The sequence below is a fragment of the Mixophyes fleayi genome, chromosome 3 (genome assembly GCF_038048845.1).
Source record: "Mixophyes fleayi isolate aMixFle1 chromosome 3, aMixFle1.hap1, whole genome shotgun sequence".
Taxonomy (NCBI): Eukaryota; Metazoa; Chordata; class Amphibia; order Anura; family Limnodynastidae; genus Mixophyes; species Mixophyes fleayi.
Window position 1 is genome coordinate 321,987,163 of NC_134404.1, and position 19,476 is coordinate 322,006,638.

The following is a 19,476-nucleotide window of genomic DNA, read 5'->3' on the forward strand; positions in this document are numbered from 1 at the left end:
TGAATGCTCTCTGAAAACCCACCTCTTTAATAAAGCATATGCTCCTCCCGTCCGATACTACTCACAGCGCCCTCCATATGGTTTGTTTTCACATTTGCACTTATTTTATATGTCAGTTTAAAACTATGCCGTTTTCCCCCACTGTCCAGAGCTGAGGGCATCATGGCTCCTTATATAATTGAAAAAGTGAAATTGTTCTTTAAACTACATATAGTTACATCTATATATCGGTCTCACTGCGTTGAGGTCAAGTGTTCAATTTCGACCAAGGCCCTATCTGCTGTGGAGTTTGTATGTTCTTCTTGTGTGTTTGTGTGGTTTTTCCTGGTTTCCCAGTACTCTAAAAGTGTACTTAATGTATAATATAACTTCTACATTGGTGATAGTGTTACCCAGACTGCCATATTTCCGTTACCCAGGAAGAGACCTATTTAAGAACCTTGGTCGTTAGGGCCTTGGTCGAAATTGAACACTTGACCTCAGCGCAGTGAGACCGATATATAGATGTAACTATATGTAGTTTAAAGGACAATTTCACTTTTTCAATTCAACAGAAGCAGCAGGCCACACAAAATCACAGAATGAGAGCACAGAGAGTGTTGCGACACTCCCCTCAACTTTCCAACCTGCCTCTGGAAGCAACATCAGTTCATCAGGAACCTCATGGATTATTGCTATGGCTGAGAGTAGTCACACATACTATCTATAAATCTATATATTGACATACTAATGTACCCCTTTCAAGACCTTATTTGGAAGGGCACTGATGTTTAACAAAAATATAATAACCTAAATTCAGTGGAAGCATTAACCTCCTAATGTAACTAACGCAATCAGGTGAGCTACAAGTGCAATTTAACCCCCCCCCCCAAAAAAAAAACCCCAAAACATTAAAAGCAAATTTTCAGTTAAAAAAAAGTTCAATTTTTAAGGCATATGACTTCAAAACCAGTGCACATATCAGCCTAAGATTTGGGTGTTTTCTTTACACCCATGGCAACATTTATTATACCAAATGTCATTGAAATAAAAAAAAAAGGTAGAATTTTTTTCGAAAATTGTGTTGATTTCATGTGGAAAGACCCCCAACAAAGAAAGTGAATGCTCGATTATTTTGATCAATAAATTAATGAAAAGTATATCCTTATGCGTTTTATTTGCTTAGTTTTTTTTGTTGTCAATTTTTCTATGATGTAGATCTGAACACATTTAAAAGGTCACATTTGTGCAGAAATTCAGCATATTTTAAAGAGTTCAAAGTTTCTAGTTTATACCTAGCAATAGGAGTGTAAATGTAGAGGAATAGATGTGTTGACAACTTCTTTAGTCAAGGATGCAGGGTACAAACAAAATTGTTCTGGCCAAAATTACATCACAATAACAGATTACATGACAACATTCAGCCTAAGCTACCAGGAAAAACACATGAGATGCTCAGTGTGTTAAAAGTCAATTCAGTTTAAAGTATAACGAGCACAGACCCAGTCCTGAGCCTAAGCTCTATAACCTAGGAGCTCTGGACCAAGCTCGCTAAAATTGCAGGAAAAGAAAGTCAGGTGTGATGAACCTTCGAGGATATGGACACAGCTCCTCCAGTGGTGCGAGCATGAAGTGAACTTTGTTGTCCAGCTGTTGTGCCGACGTGGCAGGCTTGAATCTGGCGAGCGTGGGATAACAATGAGAAATCTTCTCCCCGCTTAGCCTAAATGCACGGGATGTTCCTTCTCCTTAAAACTTCTCCAGATAGGTGGTTTTGGAATGTGGCCAATCACAAGGAGAGGTGTGGCTTAGATTAAACAGTTCGATATAGAAGCATAACAGATAGTAGTCTGTTTAATCTAAGCCCACATCTCTCCTCGTGATTGGAAACATTCCAAAACCTCCTATCTGAAAAAGGTTTAAAGAGAAGAAACAGCTACTTCATTCACAACCTAACTCTGATGAAGCCCTCTCTGTGCAGGGAAACAGGTTTGTTAGCCACATCAATACAATATTGGACTCTCTCTACTGATCACCAGTCCATTGCAGCATCCAGGCTAAGCGGGGAGAAGATTGCACATAGTTATCCCACGGTCGCCAGATTCAAGCCTGCCACGTCAGCACAACAGCTGGGACATCAAAGTTCACTTCATGCGCGCACTACTGGAGACATCACATCCATGTCCTCCAAGGTTCAGATGACCACCGACACCAGTCCGCCAGGGGAAGAAAGGATGAAAATGGAATTTAGACTCCCAAAGTTACTTCAATGAATGAGTTCACCTTTTCACTCACACCTGACTTTCTTTTCCTGCAATTTTAGCGAGCTTGGCCCAGAGCTCCTAGGTTGTTATACAGCTTAGACTCAGGACTGAGTCTGTGCTTGTTCGACTTCAAAACTAAATTGACTTTTAACACACTATCTCATGTGTTTTTCCTGCCAGCTTAGGCTGAATATTGCCATGGAATCAGCTATTGTGATGTTATTCTGGCCAGAACTATTTTGATTGTACCCTGCATCCTTGACTAAAGCAGCTGTTTGTTTACACTATCAAACATCTATTCCTCTACATTTACACTCATATTGCTAGGTATAAATGTTTTCAGCGCCAAGAGACCTTTTTCCTTTGTCTTAGTTTGTATAGGGATAGGGTCTGCTATACCTCTTTCTTTGGCAGCTATTCAGTTACAACCAACCTGTTACAAACTTTGTAGCACTTCTGTATATTACCAATAGGTCTTTAACATATCTTGTCAACCTCCATTCAATTATCAGACATTCATTCAGCTCAACATAAATACAAATGTATTAGTCTCGATTATATAACCTGGAATTTTAGGACAACCTGGCTGTCTGCCACTTCACCATCTAGGGCAAAGCATGCACCAACATGATTAATAGCTTATGAGACAAATTAATGTCGAAAATTTATATTTATGCACAGGCTGCAAAAAAAAAATAAAAAAATGTAACTATATAGCCTGTATTCAAGCCAAACCTTGTCAGCAGCATGGCAAGAGGCTCTTAATGCAATAATCCTCTAGATGTGCTTCTCTCAATAACAAGGTCTTTCTGTATTATAACTTCCTGCATAACCAGTTAGAGTATGAGAAAGCTAAATCAGGCATTATACATCCTCCCCCCACCCCACCCAATCCCTGGAGATATTGCTATCTCGCAGCTTCATTAGGCTTCTCCCGGCATGCACTGAAATATTTAGACCTATATAACACAATGTGCATTTATCATCTGAGTTTTCTAATGGGTTTATCCATTAACCCACATCTGATGTGAAATTTGCCTCGTCTCCCCATCCCTCCCCGGTTATTCCATTATTCAACTCTCCGGAATTTCCCCCAGATATTCATTATAGCGCATTCCAGCCGTGGTACTCGCGGGGAGTCACTTACCTTAATCATTTATCCACAGCTGCAACTTTTCCTCAGTTTTCTGAAATTCAATCACATAGCCACATTTCCTCAAAGCACTTCTATTAGTTCTTGCAACTCCGCCACTTTCATAGTGTTGTTAAAGATAGTCTTTTATCCGCACCTCTCTCCACATTTGAAGCCCTCTGTCTACGCCAATCCTCAACCAAAGGGCTAATTTCAACGCTCTACTACGAACTTGCTCCTTCCTCTTCAACTTCTAGGGCCTCTCATGAACTGGCTTGGGAGCGGAACCTTGGCGAGGAGCTCTCGGAGGAGGAATGGTCTGAGATATACGAAAATGCCGCTTCTAGTTCCATCTGCGTTAGAATCAAGGAGAACGTCTATAAAGTGTTATACCGATGGTACTATGTGCCTTCGTGTCTAAGCAGAATTCTCCATGACTCATCTGATCGGTGTTGGCGAGGGTGCTCCCAAGAAGGCACATTCCTCCACATATGGTGGTTGTGCCCAAAATTATCGGGCTTCTGGGTTGATATTAGAAGCCTGATTAGTGCAATTCTTCAGGTGGACATTCCCCTAGAGTTCAAATTCTTTCTACTCCCTCTGGGGGCTCCCTCAGCACCCTGACTTCAGAACAAACTAATTAGGCATTGTTTCGGGAGCTACATGCCAAATAGTGGCAGACTGGCATATGCAATCCCCTCCCTCCAGGCAGTCTATAATTGAGTTTGGGAGACTCAACGGATGGAGTATATGACCAGCATTATTCGGAACACTTCGAGAGCTTTCACCAAGGTTTGGGATCCAGCCTTTTTTCAGGCGTGCCCACCTTTTACTTAACCCAGTTCTAATATCTCACTTCTCTTTTGGACTTCTCCCCTTCTACAATGGATCTAGTCACCTCTTACCATTCTTCCTTTTCTACCATTTCTCTCGCTCCTTTCTTCCTCTATACCCTCTTTCAACAAAAACTTTGGGTCATTCAATACTACTACATTTAAAGGTTCGTTTGACTTAGTGTTTTGCATGTTTGATGCTGATCATTGATTTGATTACTTTTTATCTATTTGTTATAACTGTATTCATTTTGTCAATCGTCTCTTGTTGTTATATTGACCTTGCAAAATAAAACTTTAAAAAAAAAAAAAAAAAAAATCCACATCTGATCTAAACGGCTGACTGTTTCCACAGCCTCTAAAGCGGTCCTAAAATAAATAAAGTTTCTGGATCCACAATTACCAATGATCATGTAAATTGCCAGCCATTTGTAGGTGTTCAAGTATCCACTTATGTTAAGACATTCCCAACTGCCTTCAAATGTTCCTAGTTTAGAACTCCGTTACATAAAATGGAGAAACCCTAAGCAGCGTATTTGACGCACAATAGTGTTTCCCCATGAACACATGCTTCGAAAATGATCAAATATGTCTCTGTGCCCCCAAATCACTCCTAGGTGGAGAACAGATCAAGGTGTCAACATATTTGTTGAATCTGTTTAACCCAATTCAGCATGGATTTAGAGGGGGGGGGGCATGTTAAACATGATTTTATTTTAAACTAAGACAAAAGAACAATGTAGAGATGGCTTATCTAGTTTTAGCAAGGTTAGTAATTCACAGTCTTATGATGAAATGATGAAGAATGATAAATCAGATTCCTTGGGACTGCATTCAAAGGTGGTGAAAAGGATACACCATTGGTTGAAGGATAGACAATAAAATCTTGTAGTAATTGGAATAAATTCAGAAGAGGGACTGCTTAGCAATGGAGTACGCTAAAGATCCCTATTGGGACCAGGCCGTTGTAATATCTTTAAATCAGGGACATCAGAACAGGAAATGAAGGGAAAATATGTATTTTTGCAGGTTGCACTTGTGCAACAGGATATAGTGTTAGGATGCGATTGCAGATCAAGGTAGGTTAGAGGAATGGCCAAGAGTATGACAACTACAGTTCAATGCAAAATGTCAGATATAATAGGCAGATATGTAGCAAAGCAATGGTAAAGGCCAATTAGAGGCAAGTTGCATAGGAAGACAGGCTATTGAAACGGAACATTGTCTACATTACACAATTTACCAGAAAAGGCAAATATGTGTTTAGGAAATACTTTAAGTATCCTTCGTGCTGATTTTATTGCAGTAAGGGTGTGTAATCAAACAGGAATATATCGAAATACAGCCATACTTGGATACATCAGTGTAATGGTACACAAGCATTTGGGTGTTAGCATACCACTTATTTAAAAAGCCTTATTGTTACTCCTAAAACTTCTCGTGGGTATCTGTCAATGTTCACTTCCATATACAATCACAGCATTTCTCGTGGCCGTGGTTACCAAACCTGGTAAGTTCCTGGTCTCTGGGGAATGTGTGTAGAAGTCATCACCTTAATACAGTTCAATACAAATATCAAGAAGCCTATGAAACCTGAGTCGAGATAATTTAAGTTAAATTACCTTCGTCAAATTGGTTCTAGCTGCCAAACAGGAAAAGATAGCTCTGCAGCACAGAAAATACTACTTTTCCATATTCATTTACACATTCCCAACTCTGAAACGGCCTCATCAAATTCTCAATATGCTTTGCTTGAAACAGAGAATGGAGAGTGTTCTTGTAACCACAGATCAGATACCCTATTTCCCTGCTCATGTCACAATATGACCCGGGAGCGAAGAAGGGAATTACCCTCTGAGTAATGGGCATCTAATTCACATCACGCTCCACAAATAAAAGAACACCACTCTAACAAAGGATGGTCAAGGAAGCCATTAATGGGCTCATACAATCTTCATGAGACTGCACAACTTGCCAATGCACTAGGAGCTAGATGCAAGCTATACATATAGATGTTTATTAAGGCCTTATTCTAGAGATATAAATGTCCAATATGTATGAACCACTCATACACCAACCCGATTACAATATTCGTAAGCATAAAGACAATGAGTTGTAAGGTACATTATATTTAATGAATTCACAGACCAGAAAAAATAAAAAAAAGACAGACTACACAATTTTAGCAATCCTTTATTGAGGGTAACAAGTTGGTTATGTTCACTGTATTGTATGAAACATCACAATATCATACTGGGAAGTTATCAGTACAGGTCTGGATCAGAGCAGACACTTTGCTCAAGCCATTCTGTGTTCTTTTCCCGAGAGGAGAGGAGAGGGAGAGGGAAGGGAAGAGAAAACCCAAGTAGCCCAGCCAATGGACAATTAGAGGTTTGCATTATCATGGATAACACTTTAACTTACAAACCTAAAACCTAATGAATAAATAAAATATGGTAGCAATAATCCTTAGACAATAAAACACACAAGACAAAAAAAAAAAAATTAGATAGGAAATTAACCAAGTAAATTGGGATAGGTGATCTATGTACCAGTATGTAAGTATGCTTTCAGATTCAGCAAGAAAAACAGTTACAGGAAAACATGAATTTCATTTTACGGAAAAAAAACAAAAAAGGATGTCTGTCATCAGCTCAAAAACTTCACAAAAATGTAACATTCTTGCGGAAACAGATTAAAACAGCAAAATTTTCACAAGGCATCCACAGCATGTAAATCAATTTATACATTCCTAGTTGCCCCTCCAAAAGCTTTATAGATAAATACTTTCTTGCTCCATTTTAGCACAACAGTATTTGACATGCACAACTTTAAAAAAATAACAAAAATTATAAATCAAGGTTATTGCAAAAATAGAATTAGACAATCTTCAAGTACCTCACGACAGCCACTTTTGTACCATGCCCATTGCTTATAAAACGAAAAAAGGTCACAGAACCCATGAAAATATCTCTGTATTATTTGCTAAGTTTTAAAATAGATTATTTAGTAGTATATATATTTATGTATAGTCATTTCAAATTGGTAAGTTGAGCTCTGAAAAATAATGCAAATAATTAAAAGTTATACCCACATTACACAATGCTACCATTTTACACTGAAATCAGAAAACTAGAAAACCACTTGAACAAAATCACAATTTACATTATAAAAAGGAGGCTAGGTTTGTGGAGGATTTTTGACCAAAAAAAAATGCCTGCAGCAGTGATTTAAAAGGAAGAAAACAGAAAAGAAAAAAACAAAACCCACACAAAGAAGTCATTATGGAGAGCTTATGCTTACTTTAAGGGATAGGTTATAGACTAGAAGTAGGCAGCTTGTTGATCTCCAGTTGCTGGACTGAGACTGCTGTAGACCATTAAATACATCTTTACGTTTCAGAACGGGAGGTGTAGAGTTAATATCTCTTAATATAACCAATAAACCAGTGAAACAACCAAAGCCTTCCAAAAAAGGGGAAGAAGGAAAAATATATAGAGGTAATGTCTCATACAATTAAGTGTTTTTACATGCGTGTGTGGAGAGTTTAGTTCAGAAGTGCTGTACCTTTTCAAGTACAACTGCATGCACCTCGATACATCTAATAAACTGCACGAGGCATCAAATTTCTTCCTAAGCTCTTTAGCACCAAAGGTGCCTGCAAGACAATGCACTGCAAGGCCCTCCAGTTTAAGTGTTAAGGAGTAATGTTGCTGCACGTGACCAGAAATCCTGAGGCTGGCAAAAATACTGCTAAGTGTGACAATGTTATAAAACAAACCAATTAAATGGTGCAAAATACTAATCATTTCTTGTTTTGCCCATTTTGTACATAGCCGACGCTCCATCAGAATCTCTTCCTTAGTTTGAAGAGATCCGTGATTTAAGTTTTTCCCCATTTATTCCAGACCAAAAACATATTTAGGATTTTTGAAAGGCTACCAAGGGTCTTCTAGATCACCAGCACCCTACAGGAAAGAAAAACAAAACAAAAAAAGCATGACTGATTTTACTGTGGTTTGTACTGAACCTAGAGCCTGGTTATTTGTATTATTTATTTTATTTTTTAAAAAGACTTATCAGTCAGGTAGGTTACATAATTATAATAGAAATGCTAAGGTAAGCTGTATGCCTCATGTTTTGTACATTTAAAACAGTTTAGATAAAAAACTTACACAGTACTATTACAGAATATGATTTGTAATACACTATATACACATATCTGGGACCATTGTTAAAATAAAGAAGCAGTGTTTGACTTTCATATACTAAAGCATTTATTTTATTTGACACTTAAAACGTTACACTGCAGTTAGCATTTATTACAGAATACCATCTACAAGAGAAAAAACAATAGTACATTCAAACAGACAGTCTATATTAAAACCAAACAAATCTTAGTTGATGGTATTTGTGGGGACAATTCTAGTACAATTTATGGTTTTTATGCATCTAACTGGTAATTCCATCATTACCTATGGATCATATGACCCTCCCCAACAATCCTGTACCACTCGCATTGTATTTTTTAATGAATGACGACCTCTTCTACAATAGTGCTGGGAGAGAGGGACACTGTTTGTTTTTTTTAATAACTTAAAGTTTGTATTTTCAGGAGCTCCTTTTCACAATCTTTTCTAAAGGTCTTTGGGTGTCTTCCTGTCTGACCCCTATCATCCAGAAGAGGAAACTATTAATTTGGGATCACCACTAGCTTTTAAGGGTTTAGCCATTATGTTTGCACATGTCTAGCACAAAATTAAAGATGATTTTTTCCTTTTGTCTATCATTACAGTGTCATAGACCATATTAACAACTCTGATAAACCAAAGTACAAATAGAAAATATATTTATATATGGCGGGGTCTTTATGTAGAACAGGTTATCAAACTGACAGTGAAGACAGCCTAAAACAGCTTAAGCTAAATCTGAGTGTGTTCGTGTTGGGGTGGGGTGTACATTTAAAACCCATCTAAAATGTCCGTCACCACTTTTAACATACCCACACAAAACACACTATCTAGGAGGGTAGAAAACGTTAGGAATCATGCAATTCACACTTCTGAATGTTAATCCACTTGAGTGTGGTTCTCAGCAACTGCTTCACTTGCCGCAGGAGCAGAAGATTCTGTAGATCCAGAAGTTGATTCTTCACCCTGCATTTTAACTAGCCTGTAACTACACAGCATCTCCTCCAGGAGTTGACGGTAATTTCCCCTATGATTAATTCTTAGCTCCCTGAGAGCTTCCACCAACTTTCCATGCGTTGCATTTTCCTCTGTTCCAGTGGGGTCCTTATTTAAGATTCAAGACCCCAATGTCAGTATGCAAAATCAAGACAACTCTAAACATTGTAAATTAAACATATTTGGTTCTAATACTGAATTAATGCTTATTCCATCAAAAAGGAAATGTTTGTCAATTGACAGTAAAAGAATATTCACATAACCCACTCCAAAAACATACAGGTAGGTTATTTGGCTGCTATCAAAATTGACACTAGTGTGTGTGTGTGTCTATATTAGGGAATTTAGATTGTAAGCTCCAGTGGGGCAGGGACTGATGTGAATAGGTTCTCTGTACAGCGCTGCAGAATTAGTGGCGCAATATAAATAAATGATGATGATGATGATGACGACCCAAAGAGCCAATGTTCTAGATTTTACCATCTGCAATGGTGTACATTTATGTACGGGTCTAAGGGATAAAAGTGTCCAAATTGCTTTTCTCTCTTGCACCAATTTAACTTCTGTCTTCTATTTCCTGACTTGCCCCCTTGAACTGCATACACAAAAACATGACAGCAAGACCAAAAAAGTATTCTTCTGGTCGCCATAGTAAGTGGCAGCTGCAAAGAAGTGTTACTTCAAGTTCCTTTACGCATTTCTTTTCCAAAAAGACAAATTCAACTTTTGTGTACACTTGCACATTATTTAAAGGCTTGGATTGCGATTTTTTGTTAATCGGTCTAATTTTTAGACCATTTAAAGTTCACATTTGTGTTCTACTTTTTTCCCTAAGAAACTTATAAAATACACCCAACATTTCCATCTGATTTAAGGGTACTTTAATTTGCTGCACTGTTAAAAGCATCTCTTCCAATGACCATTGAGGATTATATTGTTTTATCTACTATACCACCCATTAAGAACACTAAGCAATTCAAACCCCCATCAAAAATGTATTTCTTATAATATTGCCGATCCTCTTCAAAACATTGTTAAGTCATGATACACTGACAAAGTAAGGAAACTCTTATCCTGTTTTCAATACATGGGTTATACAGCTCGAAAGAGGGGCTAGAGTTAGATCTATAAATTATGATGAGAGAGGGGTTTTGTTCTAATACTACTCTAAGGAGGATGAGATAGCTGAAGGGGAGGGGAGGGACAGATTAAGTCATGGGAATTGGAAAGCGAATGTAACTAATGTTTTTGGAAGTACTCTATCTGTATAAAATTTAAATATTAAATACAAACAGGTTCCCCAAAATGTATGGAACGCACATTAAAGAAGTTCTATAAAACATTAAATGATATACAAATACAAACTTCTTCTGTAAAGCCATTCCCATCAAGCCATTATGTGTACAAAGGACATGATCAAACCAAGTCTGCTTATCAGAAACACTTCTGACCAAGGGAGTGATCACTGAATAAGCAGACTATTCCCATTCAAAAATGTTCAGATGGTGGCACCCCAGTAGATTTGCACTAAAAAATACCATACAACTTCTTTAATTTTTGCTGAGTGGATTCACAGAACTTACCCCATCACTCTCTCTATGTGGATTCAACCTATTATAAACATCTTCGATGACACTGCGTCTATAATGAAAAAAAAGTGTTTTGTTTTTGTTTGTTTTTTAAAAAAAACAAAGTCTAAATACATACAAGTCGTTCTATATGCATATCACTGCTTCAAAATATATTGCTCTACAAACACTGACAAGAAGGTATATTTGACAGTCTTGCAAGTGTCATCAATAGCTCAAATTTCTTAAAAGCCAGAAACCTCCAGTTCTGGAAACAAAAAAATACAAAAAACAAAGCCAAATCTAAATACAAGTAAGCATAGGCAAACCACCTACAATTTTTGAGCTACTGCTGATGCCAACAACTGTATGGTGGATAAAGTTAAACAAATGCTTTTAATAAACATTTCTTATCTCCCATAAATTTTTAGGAAGTACTCAGAAGTGAAGGTGGTAGATGATAAATACATATTCTGGAGTTATTAAAATATTACTATCCTCTATAGCAGGGGTGTCAAAATCGTAGGCCCAAAAGCATATTTTATGCGACCCGCGATCAGCAGGGTAAACAAGGCGGGGGCGCCAACCCTGAGAGGAGCTTTCGCCACCTGCCATCCCTCAATCACTGGCAACCTCCTCTCCTCGCACTAAATGTCGGGCGTGACATCATTTGCTGTAATCACCCAGAGGAAAAAAAAAAAAAAAAAAAAGGTAATAGACAGCTAAGTGAAGGGGAGAAAAAGCAGCATGGAGGGGCACAGTGTCAAGCATCAGAAAGAAAACATGAAACTTGTTTTTTTTCTTAATAATAAGACTTACAAAACTTCATATGAGACTTTATTTTTCTTGTGGCCCACACAATTTTAGACTTTGATTATTTGGCCCAGTTGGGGTTTTGAGTTTGACATGCCTGCTCTATAGGATTAATCGCCACCATTAATGAGGCCTAAGATGTTACCAAGTACCCTTTCTTAAAGGCATCAAAAATCATGCTTTTAGTAGCCTTAAAATGGGGGTAGGGATGGTCACATGCAGCCATTCAATAAATCATAACTCACTTTCCAGCTAAACCACCTCCAGGTGGTAAATGTGGGATGTTTTCCGCAGATAAGATGCGCATTACATGAGCAAGATCTGGCATTCCTTCCTCCCCAGCAGTTGTCATGATTTCTAGGCGAAAGAAACAGTAACATATATTCTGGTTGCAATACAACAGAGCAGACACAGCAACTTAACATACCAAGTGTGACTATAAATATAGTCCATGTAAGCTTATAACAACTACTCTACTACATGTTCCAAGGAGGAAAACAAATTGTGAAAATCCACCACTTGTAATGTCAAAAATGCAGTTTAGGGCCTGGTTTGGGGTGACCATTTTATGATAGCAGCACTATTACCAAAATGCTCCAAACTAATGCATCAAAGCACAATTTTAAAATGATCAATGAATGCAGTGACCCGTACATCCAACAGTCTTTCCAACAAGGTTGTACAAAGCAGGGGAAGATAATTAAGCCAACAGAGCCACAAAAGAATAAAAAAAGATTTAAAAAAAAATGTATACGGGTCAAAATTAGTGATGTTACTTCTTGTGTTCTGCAGTATGTAACATTCTGTACACTGCAGCTTCTAACTAGGCCACTGCAGCAGGAATCTGCTCATTTTTCAACTTTTATTAAACCATGAATACAGTTTATATTAAGATTACAACTACACTTAAAGTTATGAGGTGGTCTAAAAAAAGGTATAAGGTACTGTCTTGTGTTACTGAAATGATCATCCTTGTGAAAGTGGTCAATATTGTGCTGAACTTAAAAGCAAAGAACATGATCACTATAGAGTAGGATACGTGAAGAGGTGGGGTGGGAAAAAGACACACACACACACACACACACACACACACACACACACACACACAACATATTGCTGCTGAAAGCACAATTGATCATTTCTAGTTAAGACCAGGGAGGAAGGAGACAGACTAAAATAAATAAACACAATCCTGGAGCATACAGAGCATTTGCAAGCTTAGGAAAAAGAAAGCAAATATAGTTTCAAATGCCTCTTCATTATACTATGTTTTTCCTTAAGTTTAATTCCACTTTAAAGACTAGATATAATGAGTGAAAAGAATAATATACATAAAAAAGGTTGCAGTTCCCAAAGTGAAAGTGCGCACTAAGCCTGCCGACTCCACTGTTATAATGGGAACACAGCATGACTGGTGCACCTGGAGCTTAATCACACTGGTTTCAGTTTAGTTTGGACCCTTCCACCTCTGGAGACACAGGTTTAAGTGACAGCATCTGTCTACAGATACTTGCCTACAGTTAAAAGTATTAGCTCATATTGTGGTCAGCATTAGATAAACCAAAAAGTTAAGTAAGGGTAGGGAGATGGTGTTATACAACAGTCTTAACAAGGAAGTGGGGGAGGGTAAAGTTAAGCACAAGAAGAAAAAAAAAAAACATAAGAGTTAGACCTAAAACGAAGGCCATATAATACAAACTAAATCCGTTTTATCTTGTTACACCGTGTCAATATAGTGATGGCAAGAAGCAACAAGATATACTTGCGTTTCTGGTTAGGGGACAAGCAAAGTGCTGGTTCCACCGAACATGAAATGTAGAATCTTAGATAACACTAGTAAATATTGATCATGAAGCCACTGTAGTTACGGCATATTTACAAGGGCAACAGGTGATGGAACAGAACATGAAAGGGAACGACAGTTGCCAGCACCCTTACTTTATAGCAGATAGCATGTGGCAAGCTGTGTGGGTCTTGATGGAGGCTGAAGATCTCCTTTACAAAAGATGCCTGGGTGTTTTGATTTAACCACACACATATAGTAACGTAATAAAGAGGGTTTGGCCAGTTGAGTTATTACTATGCTAATAAAAACCGTTAACCACTCTGCCAGGTAGAGCTCACCCTCCTGGTTACTCTACTGGTCTAGAGCATTAAAAGTACAGTAGGAACAGTACTAATGAAGGACAAAATGCTGCCCAGCCTAGTTATTAGAAGTGGTGCACTAGCTACAAATTCCTCTGACAATTAAATTGAATGCAGTGTGTCGTCATGAACATAATTTGTAGCAACTTATTTTTTTTCTGCCAGATGAAAAATCCTCTTTAATTCTCTAAGGGCTAGTGAGTCACGGTTTCTATATATTTGTTTTTATTTTAAAAATACTATGCATTAGTTTAAGACTTCCAAGCTCAATGATAATACAAAGTAAATAATAACTTTTTTTGTATATCTGGAAGGGCTCTGATATGAATGCATCTCCATGAATATTGGAAAATAACAAAATAGGAAAGTGGTACAGTATAGGAATCCACATGCCATCTCCTAGGACATCTTACTGAGGAGGATTATCCAAGATATTGGGTTAATTTTTTTCTGCAGCGACGTACAATCAAGGAAACAAATTAAACATACAATACTAGCTAAACAGGAACCTATAGACACATAGGAAGAGGGCCTTGTTCCCTAATTAGTTAGAATACACAAATGACTAAAGAACTAAGGAAAAAAAAATAAAAGGATACCTTCAATTCTTGATTCTAAATGTTTATCCAGCTCCGCATCATTCTTGATAGCTTCTTCAGAAACTTTAGGAGCATTTGGAAAACAAACTAGCACAATGCTCATGTTATCACGACTTCCCTGTGTGCAAAATAAGGGAACACAAATCTGAATAAAACGTGTAGGAAAGAAAAAAAAAAAACAAAAACAGGCAAAAAACAATGTTAAATCACATACTGCAGTCTCGGTCGTTCAATTTGAGTAGCAATTCAACACTGACCACCATATTGTGCACTTGTGTAAGTTGTCCTGTTCGAATAACAACCAAACACACAAAACGACCTTGATCTGTGTTCGGCAATCAGTCAAAAAGAGATTGGGCATATAGGAGACAACCATTCGGACCTTGCGTGTGTGTGGCCAAATTGAAACTCATCTCCACAAACACACAACTGACTTTAAAATATCAATAATGCAAGCTTTTTACACTAGCAAACTACCGCTATTATTTATGTGAGCATAACATGGGCCGTGTATTCAATTTGGCTATAAATAGGGAGGCCTAACTGTTGGATCACGCAAACCTGATTTACCAATGACCATACACAGGCCGAGGTCATTAGCGGTTTTCCCACTAAAAATTGCATTTTTATCATTTCATGCACTTTGGTAGCTACACACTTCTATATATTTTAAACCAATAAGCACAAATAAAATGTGATCTAGTTTTTATGGACTAGAAAATGTTTGTACATAGTAACAATATACTTATCTAACTGATACAACCACCTTAGACACACAAAATCAATGTACTTCCTAACTACCGATGTCTACCTTCTGTAGTGCTGTCCTCGGCAAAACAAAACATGGATTCAAGTCATGTCCATTCAGCAATCCAGGTACTTTGCTGCTCTCCTGTCACCGGGTCTCAGTGTATCAGGGAGGCATTTTATCCCTCAACTCACACCACATTGACACAGTTATGAAACTATGCTACAAACAAACAAACTTCCCCATTGGTTGCAACAAAATAATAATGAAAAAACATCTAAACTTCATCATCAGGTGGAGGTGGAGGGGGGGGGGTTTCTCTGAAAGGAGCTCATTCTAAACTTGAATTTTAATCCTAAAGTTAAATTTCATTTTATCTATGGCAGCGATGGGCAACAGGCAGCTCTCCGAGCCTTCAATTGCAGCACCATCCTGTTTTATTGACAGATGTGTTTGTTATAGCGTGTAACATTTGTTTCAATGCCTGCAAACATGTTATTACAGATCGGTGTTTGTCTGATTAAATGTATTGTTTTAAAGGATAAAATGTGCATCACGTTGCCCATCACTTATCTTATGATGTTCAACCCCAACTGGGATACAAACCAAGCAATATTTTAAATAAATTACTTTCAAATTAAACAAGTGCACAACTATAAACTAAACATGAAAGATTTACAGTTTATTTTTAATGTATGCATATATCTCAACAAAGACAAAAAAAGCCTGTCTATCATACTCTTCTTGCTGGTGATATACACAGGTCAAGTGTAGAAGGATTAATACTGGGAAATTTAACATGCACATTTTTTTTAAAATAAAGTACAAACACTGATTCCGCAAGTAGATGAATCACAATGTCAGTTTATTTAAATACTTTAACTGCAATGCAGGGTGGATGTCACCGCTACCTCTCATAACTGCAGCACTGTGCACTTTTAATTGTCATGTACAAGTACTTGATCTCATATCAGTTGTCCAGAAAACTCCATAATATGGAAGGTTAAAAAGGAAAAAAAAAAAATCCAATTTCAGCAACATTAAAAATAGAAAGATCAAAATGTTTCTTCCTATAGTTACTATGAGAAGCTCTGGCTGAAAAATGTAATTTGAATACCAGTCGTATATGGGGGTGGGGGGAGGACAATTTTTAAAACATGTCCAAGTAGATTTTAGGCATCCCTCCGCTACCAAACCTTATAAGTCACACATACCAGATCCCATACCAGATCCCCTGTACTTATTTGGCATTCCCAAACTTTCTATTTGTTTGTCTGTTAGTACAGACTTCCCACAGCAATTATTGTCATGTTTCTACATCTATAAATTTGATATTACTGGCTAGTCTTCAAGTTTTAAAAGGCATATTCCACTCAGAATTGAGATATTTGGTTTTGAGTGGAATTCCATAAGCCAGTGGTTCCCAAACTGTGCGCTGCGGCGATCACACAGAGGTGCCACAGTCAGAGTCTGTGGTAAACAGGGCAGGGGACTACTTCATAATTATTTTGGATTCGTGGTGCCTTGAAAAAATTATGGAGACCCTAAGGGTGCCTTGAACTGAGAAAGTTTGGGATCCGCTGCAGTAAAGTAAACAAATGCAAAATAATACTCAAATATGTTCTGGTGACATACCCAAATTGACAGATTACTTATTCTAACCCTTTCAGATGTCTGGCATCACAAGGGCTTCATCTCCCCTGATTTGCATGGGTTTCCTCCCAAATCTTCAAAAACACGTGTGTGGGTGCATGTATATAGAGTGTAATACTGATACAAATAACAAATGATCTGCCTGTACAGCACTGGGTAATTGGTGGCACTATATAAATATATAGTGATTATGACTAGCTGTCCTGTCTGCTGTGTGGAACTGATGTGTTGAGTTCTATTGTATGTTTTTTTACAACAAACTTTTCTACTGGCTGTTAGTGGTATGTGCAACAAAGGTTACATTTTATTTATAATCCTCATGCTATATGGCAGTGGAAGGAGGAGCGCTTGTCATTCACTTCCTGTAGAGGACACTTGCTTGCTACAATTTCTTAACAAAAGTGCCGATGGAATTAATTATTGCCGCCGTTAAATTCTACTTTAATATCATCATACTATATTTGGATTTCTTTTTTGCTTTTAAACCAAAAAACATGCATCAGGTTGACTTCTAGACAATATTTGCAGCTTAAAACCATAACTTAGTATTTCCAAAAGATAGGTATTCAAAGACTCAAAACAACCAACCAAAATAATTTAAACACAATTAGAAGAGAATGATTTAGCATGGATTCAGATTGTCAAAATAAAATGTGCTTACCTGACAATAGGTAGTTTGGAAGTGGCCAAACACAATGCTGTTATATACTTTATAATCAATATTTCTTAAGAACTATACATATCTCCATTCATAATGGTCATATTACAATTTACATAAAAAATCTCACCAGTCCTTAATGAACAAAGATTTTTTTTTATAAATGTTCAGATTGACAAATTCAACAATACACCATTAGGGCAGTTTAAGATTGATTATTTCACTAGCCAAATTACTTTTACATTTTTTTCATCCTGTAGTAATCTACACAATGTTTTAACTGCTGGCAGAAGACCATTTGTGAGGCCCAAAATACAACAATCTGTGTCTGTACAGTATAGTGGTGCCAACATTTCAGTTAAGAATTGCTATTAATAGAAAAAGAGTTTACACTGAAATGGGCCCATTTGACAAAAGTAATTCTAGCCTCATTGTTTGTGCATACTAAATAAGGAATGCATGTATATCAGGGGTGTTAAATTCAGAAGCCAATCAGAGAAATCTAGGAGCCAGCAGTATCTGCAAAGCTGAACATGAATAATGCAACCAAACGACCCATTCTCCATTCACTTTGTGTTTTTAAGTTTATAGCATTTTTTCGTAAACAAAAACTACACCTGGGGGTAAATGTATCAAGCTGAGAGTTTTCCGGCGGGTTTGAAAAACCAATCAGATTCTAGCTATCATTTATTTAGTACATTCTACAAAATGATAGCTAGAATCTGATTGGTTGCTATAGGCAACATCTCCACTTTTCAAACCCGTCGGAAAACTCTCAGCTTGATACATTTTACCCCAGATTTTCGAGCTGGAATATACCCTGTGTGACAAGACAAAAACCTTCAAGTGCAAGCCGAAGGCAGACTACAAAAGTTTTCCAAGGTTCAAATAATTACAGACTAGGACCTTAACCTGTGTGTACATAAAAGGCTACCTCAGAGATTCCTGGTGTATGTCTGCTTCTTACGTACACCTTGACATTAAATGTATATGTCAAGAATATAACATATACAAACTAATCTAAAAAGCTTAATGCATAAGGAGTGGATCCATAGAAATATACATACATTAGGGGATACTTAGTATAAACAAACATGCTTCAGGGGATTCTTGGTAATCATTTATCATACAGGTTATAAAGAGGGGAGGAGGGTTGGAGGTTGGGGAGGAAGATTAAAAACTATTATATAGCAACCTGTTATTTCTAAATACCTTTATTCTCTTTAACAGTACTACACACAAGTAACCCATATTGAAAACATTATTAAAACATCATTGACGGAGCAAAATTGCATCTTGGAGGTATAATGAAAATGCAACCTGAACACCTAGAGAAAAATCTACAATCCAGTTCTAGAGCAGGCCTGTCTAACCTGCGGCCCTCCAGATGTTGTGAAACTACAAGTCCCAGTATGCCCTTCCAGCTATCAACAGGTTGTCTACTGGAAAAGCATGCTGGGGCTTGTAGTTTCACAACACCTGGAGGGCCGCAGGTTGGACAGGCCTGTTCTAGAGATAAACCAGGCACACACATTCTCCCTTACTTACACCACAAAGTAACTTTAAACGATTTCCCAATAAAGTAAACAATGTCCCAGCAGTGAGAGATTAAAAACACAATGGAGGACGACATTTAAGAAAACTTCTATAGGTAGATATACAAAAGTAGTGCTTAAAAGTCATGTTTCTAGTGCAGTTCAGAAGATAAAAACAAAAGTACGACTAACCGCTATGGACAACGTCATCTTTCCTACAGTTACCTGTGGAAAAGATTCCTTAAACATCCCCCAAGCGCTTTGGTGAGCAACTTGATGGCAAGGGGGCTGGTCATTAACTTTGCAGAGATGCATCATTACACTAGGTTAGTCAAACCTCTCGCACTCTTTGGACCCCATGAT

At 37.5% G+C, this 19,476-nt stretch overlaps 1 protein-coding gene across 5 annotated transcripts in view; it reads right to left on the minus strand.

Moving 5' to 3' along the window:
• Window positions 1-6,388: 6,388 nt before the first annotated feature.
• Window positions 6,389-19,476, minus strand: part of PPM1B (protein phosphatase, Mg2+/Mn2+ dependent 1B) — a 30,253-nt gene continuing 17,165 nt past the window's right edge. For 4 of the 5 annotated variants that reach the window (XM_075204142.1, XM_075204139.1, XM_075204138.1 and 1 more), the window contains exons 3-6: window positions 14,520-14,637; window positions 12,021-12,132; window positions 10,978-11,035; window positions 8,468-9,502 (exon numbers count right to left, since the gene is read on the minus strand). In XM_075204142.1, coding sequence (XP_075060243.1) covers window positions 9,278-9,502; window positions 10,978-11,035; window positions 12,021-12,132; window positions 14,520-14,637 — 513 coding nt within the window. In that variant the 3' untranslated portion in view covers window positions 8,468-9,277. Of the gene's footprint in view, window positions 8,177-8,467; window positions 9,503-10,977; window positions 11,036-12,020; window positions 12,133-14,519; window positions 14,638-19,476 lie in introns of those variants that run through there. The other variant, XM_075204143.1, reaches the window with a different exon arrangement.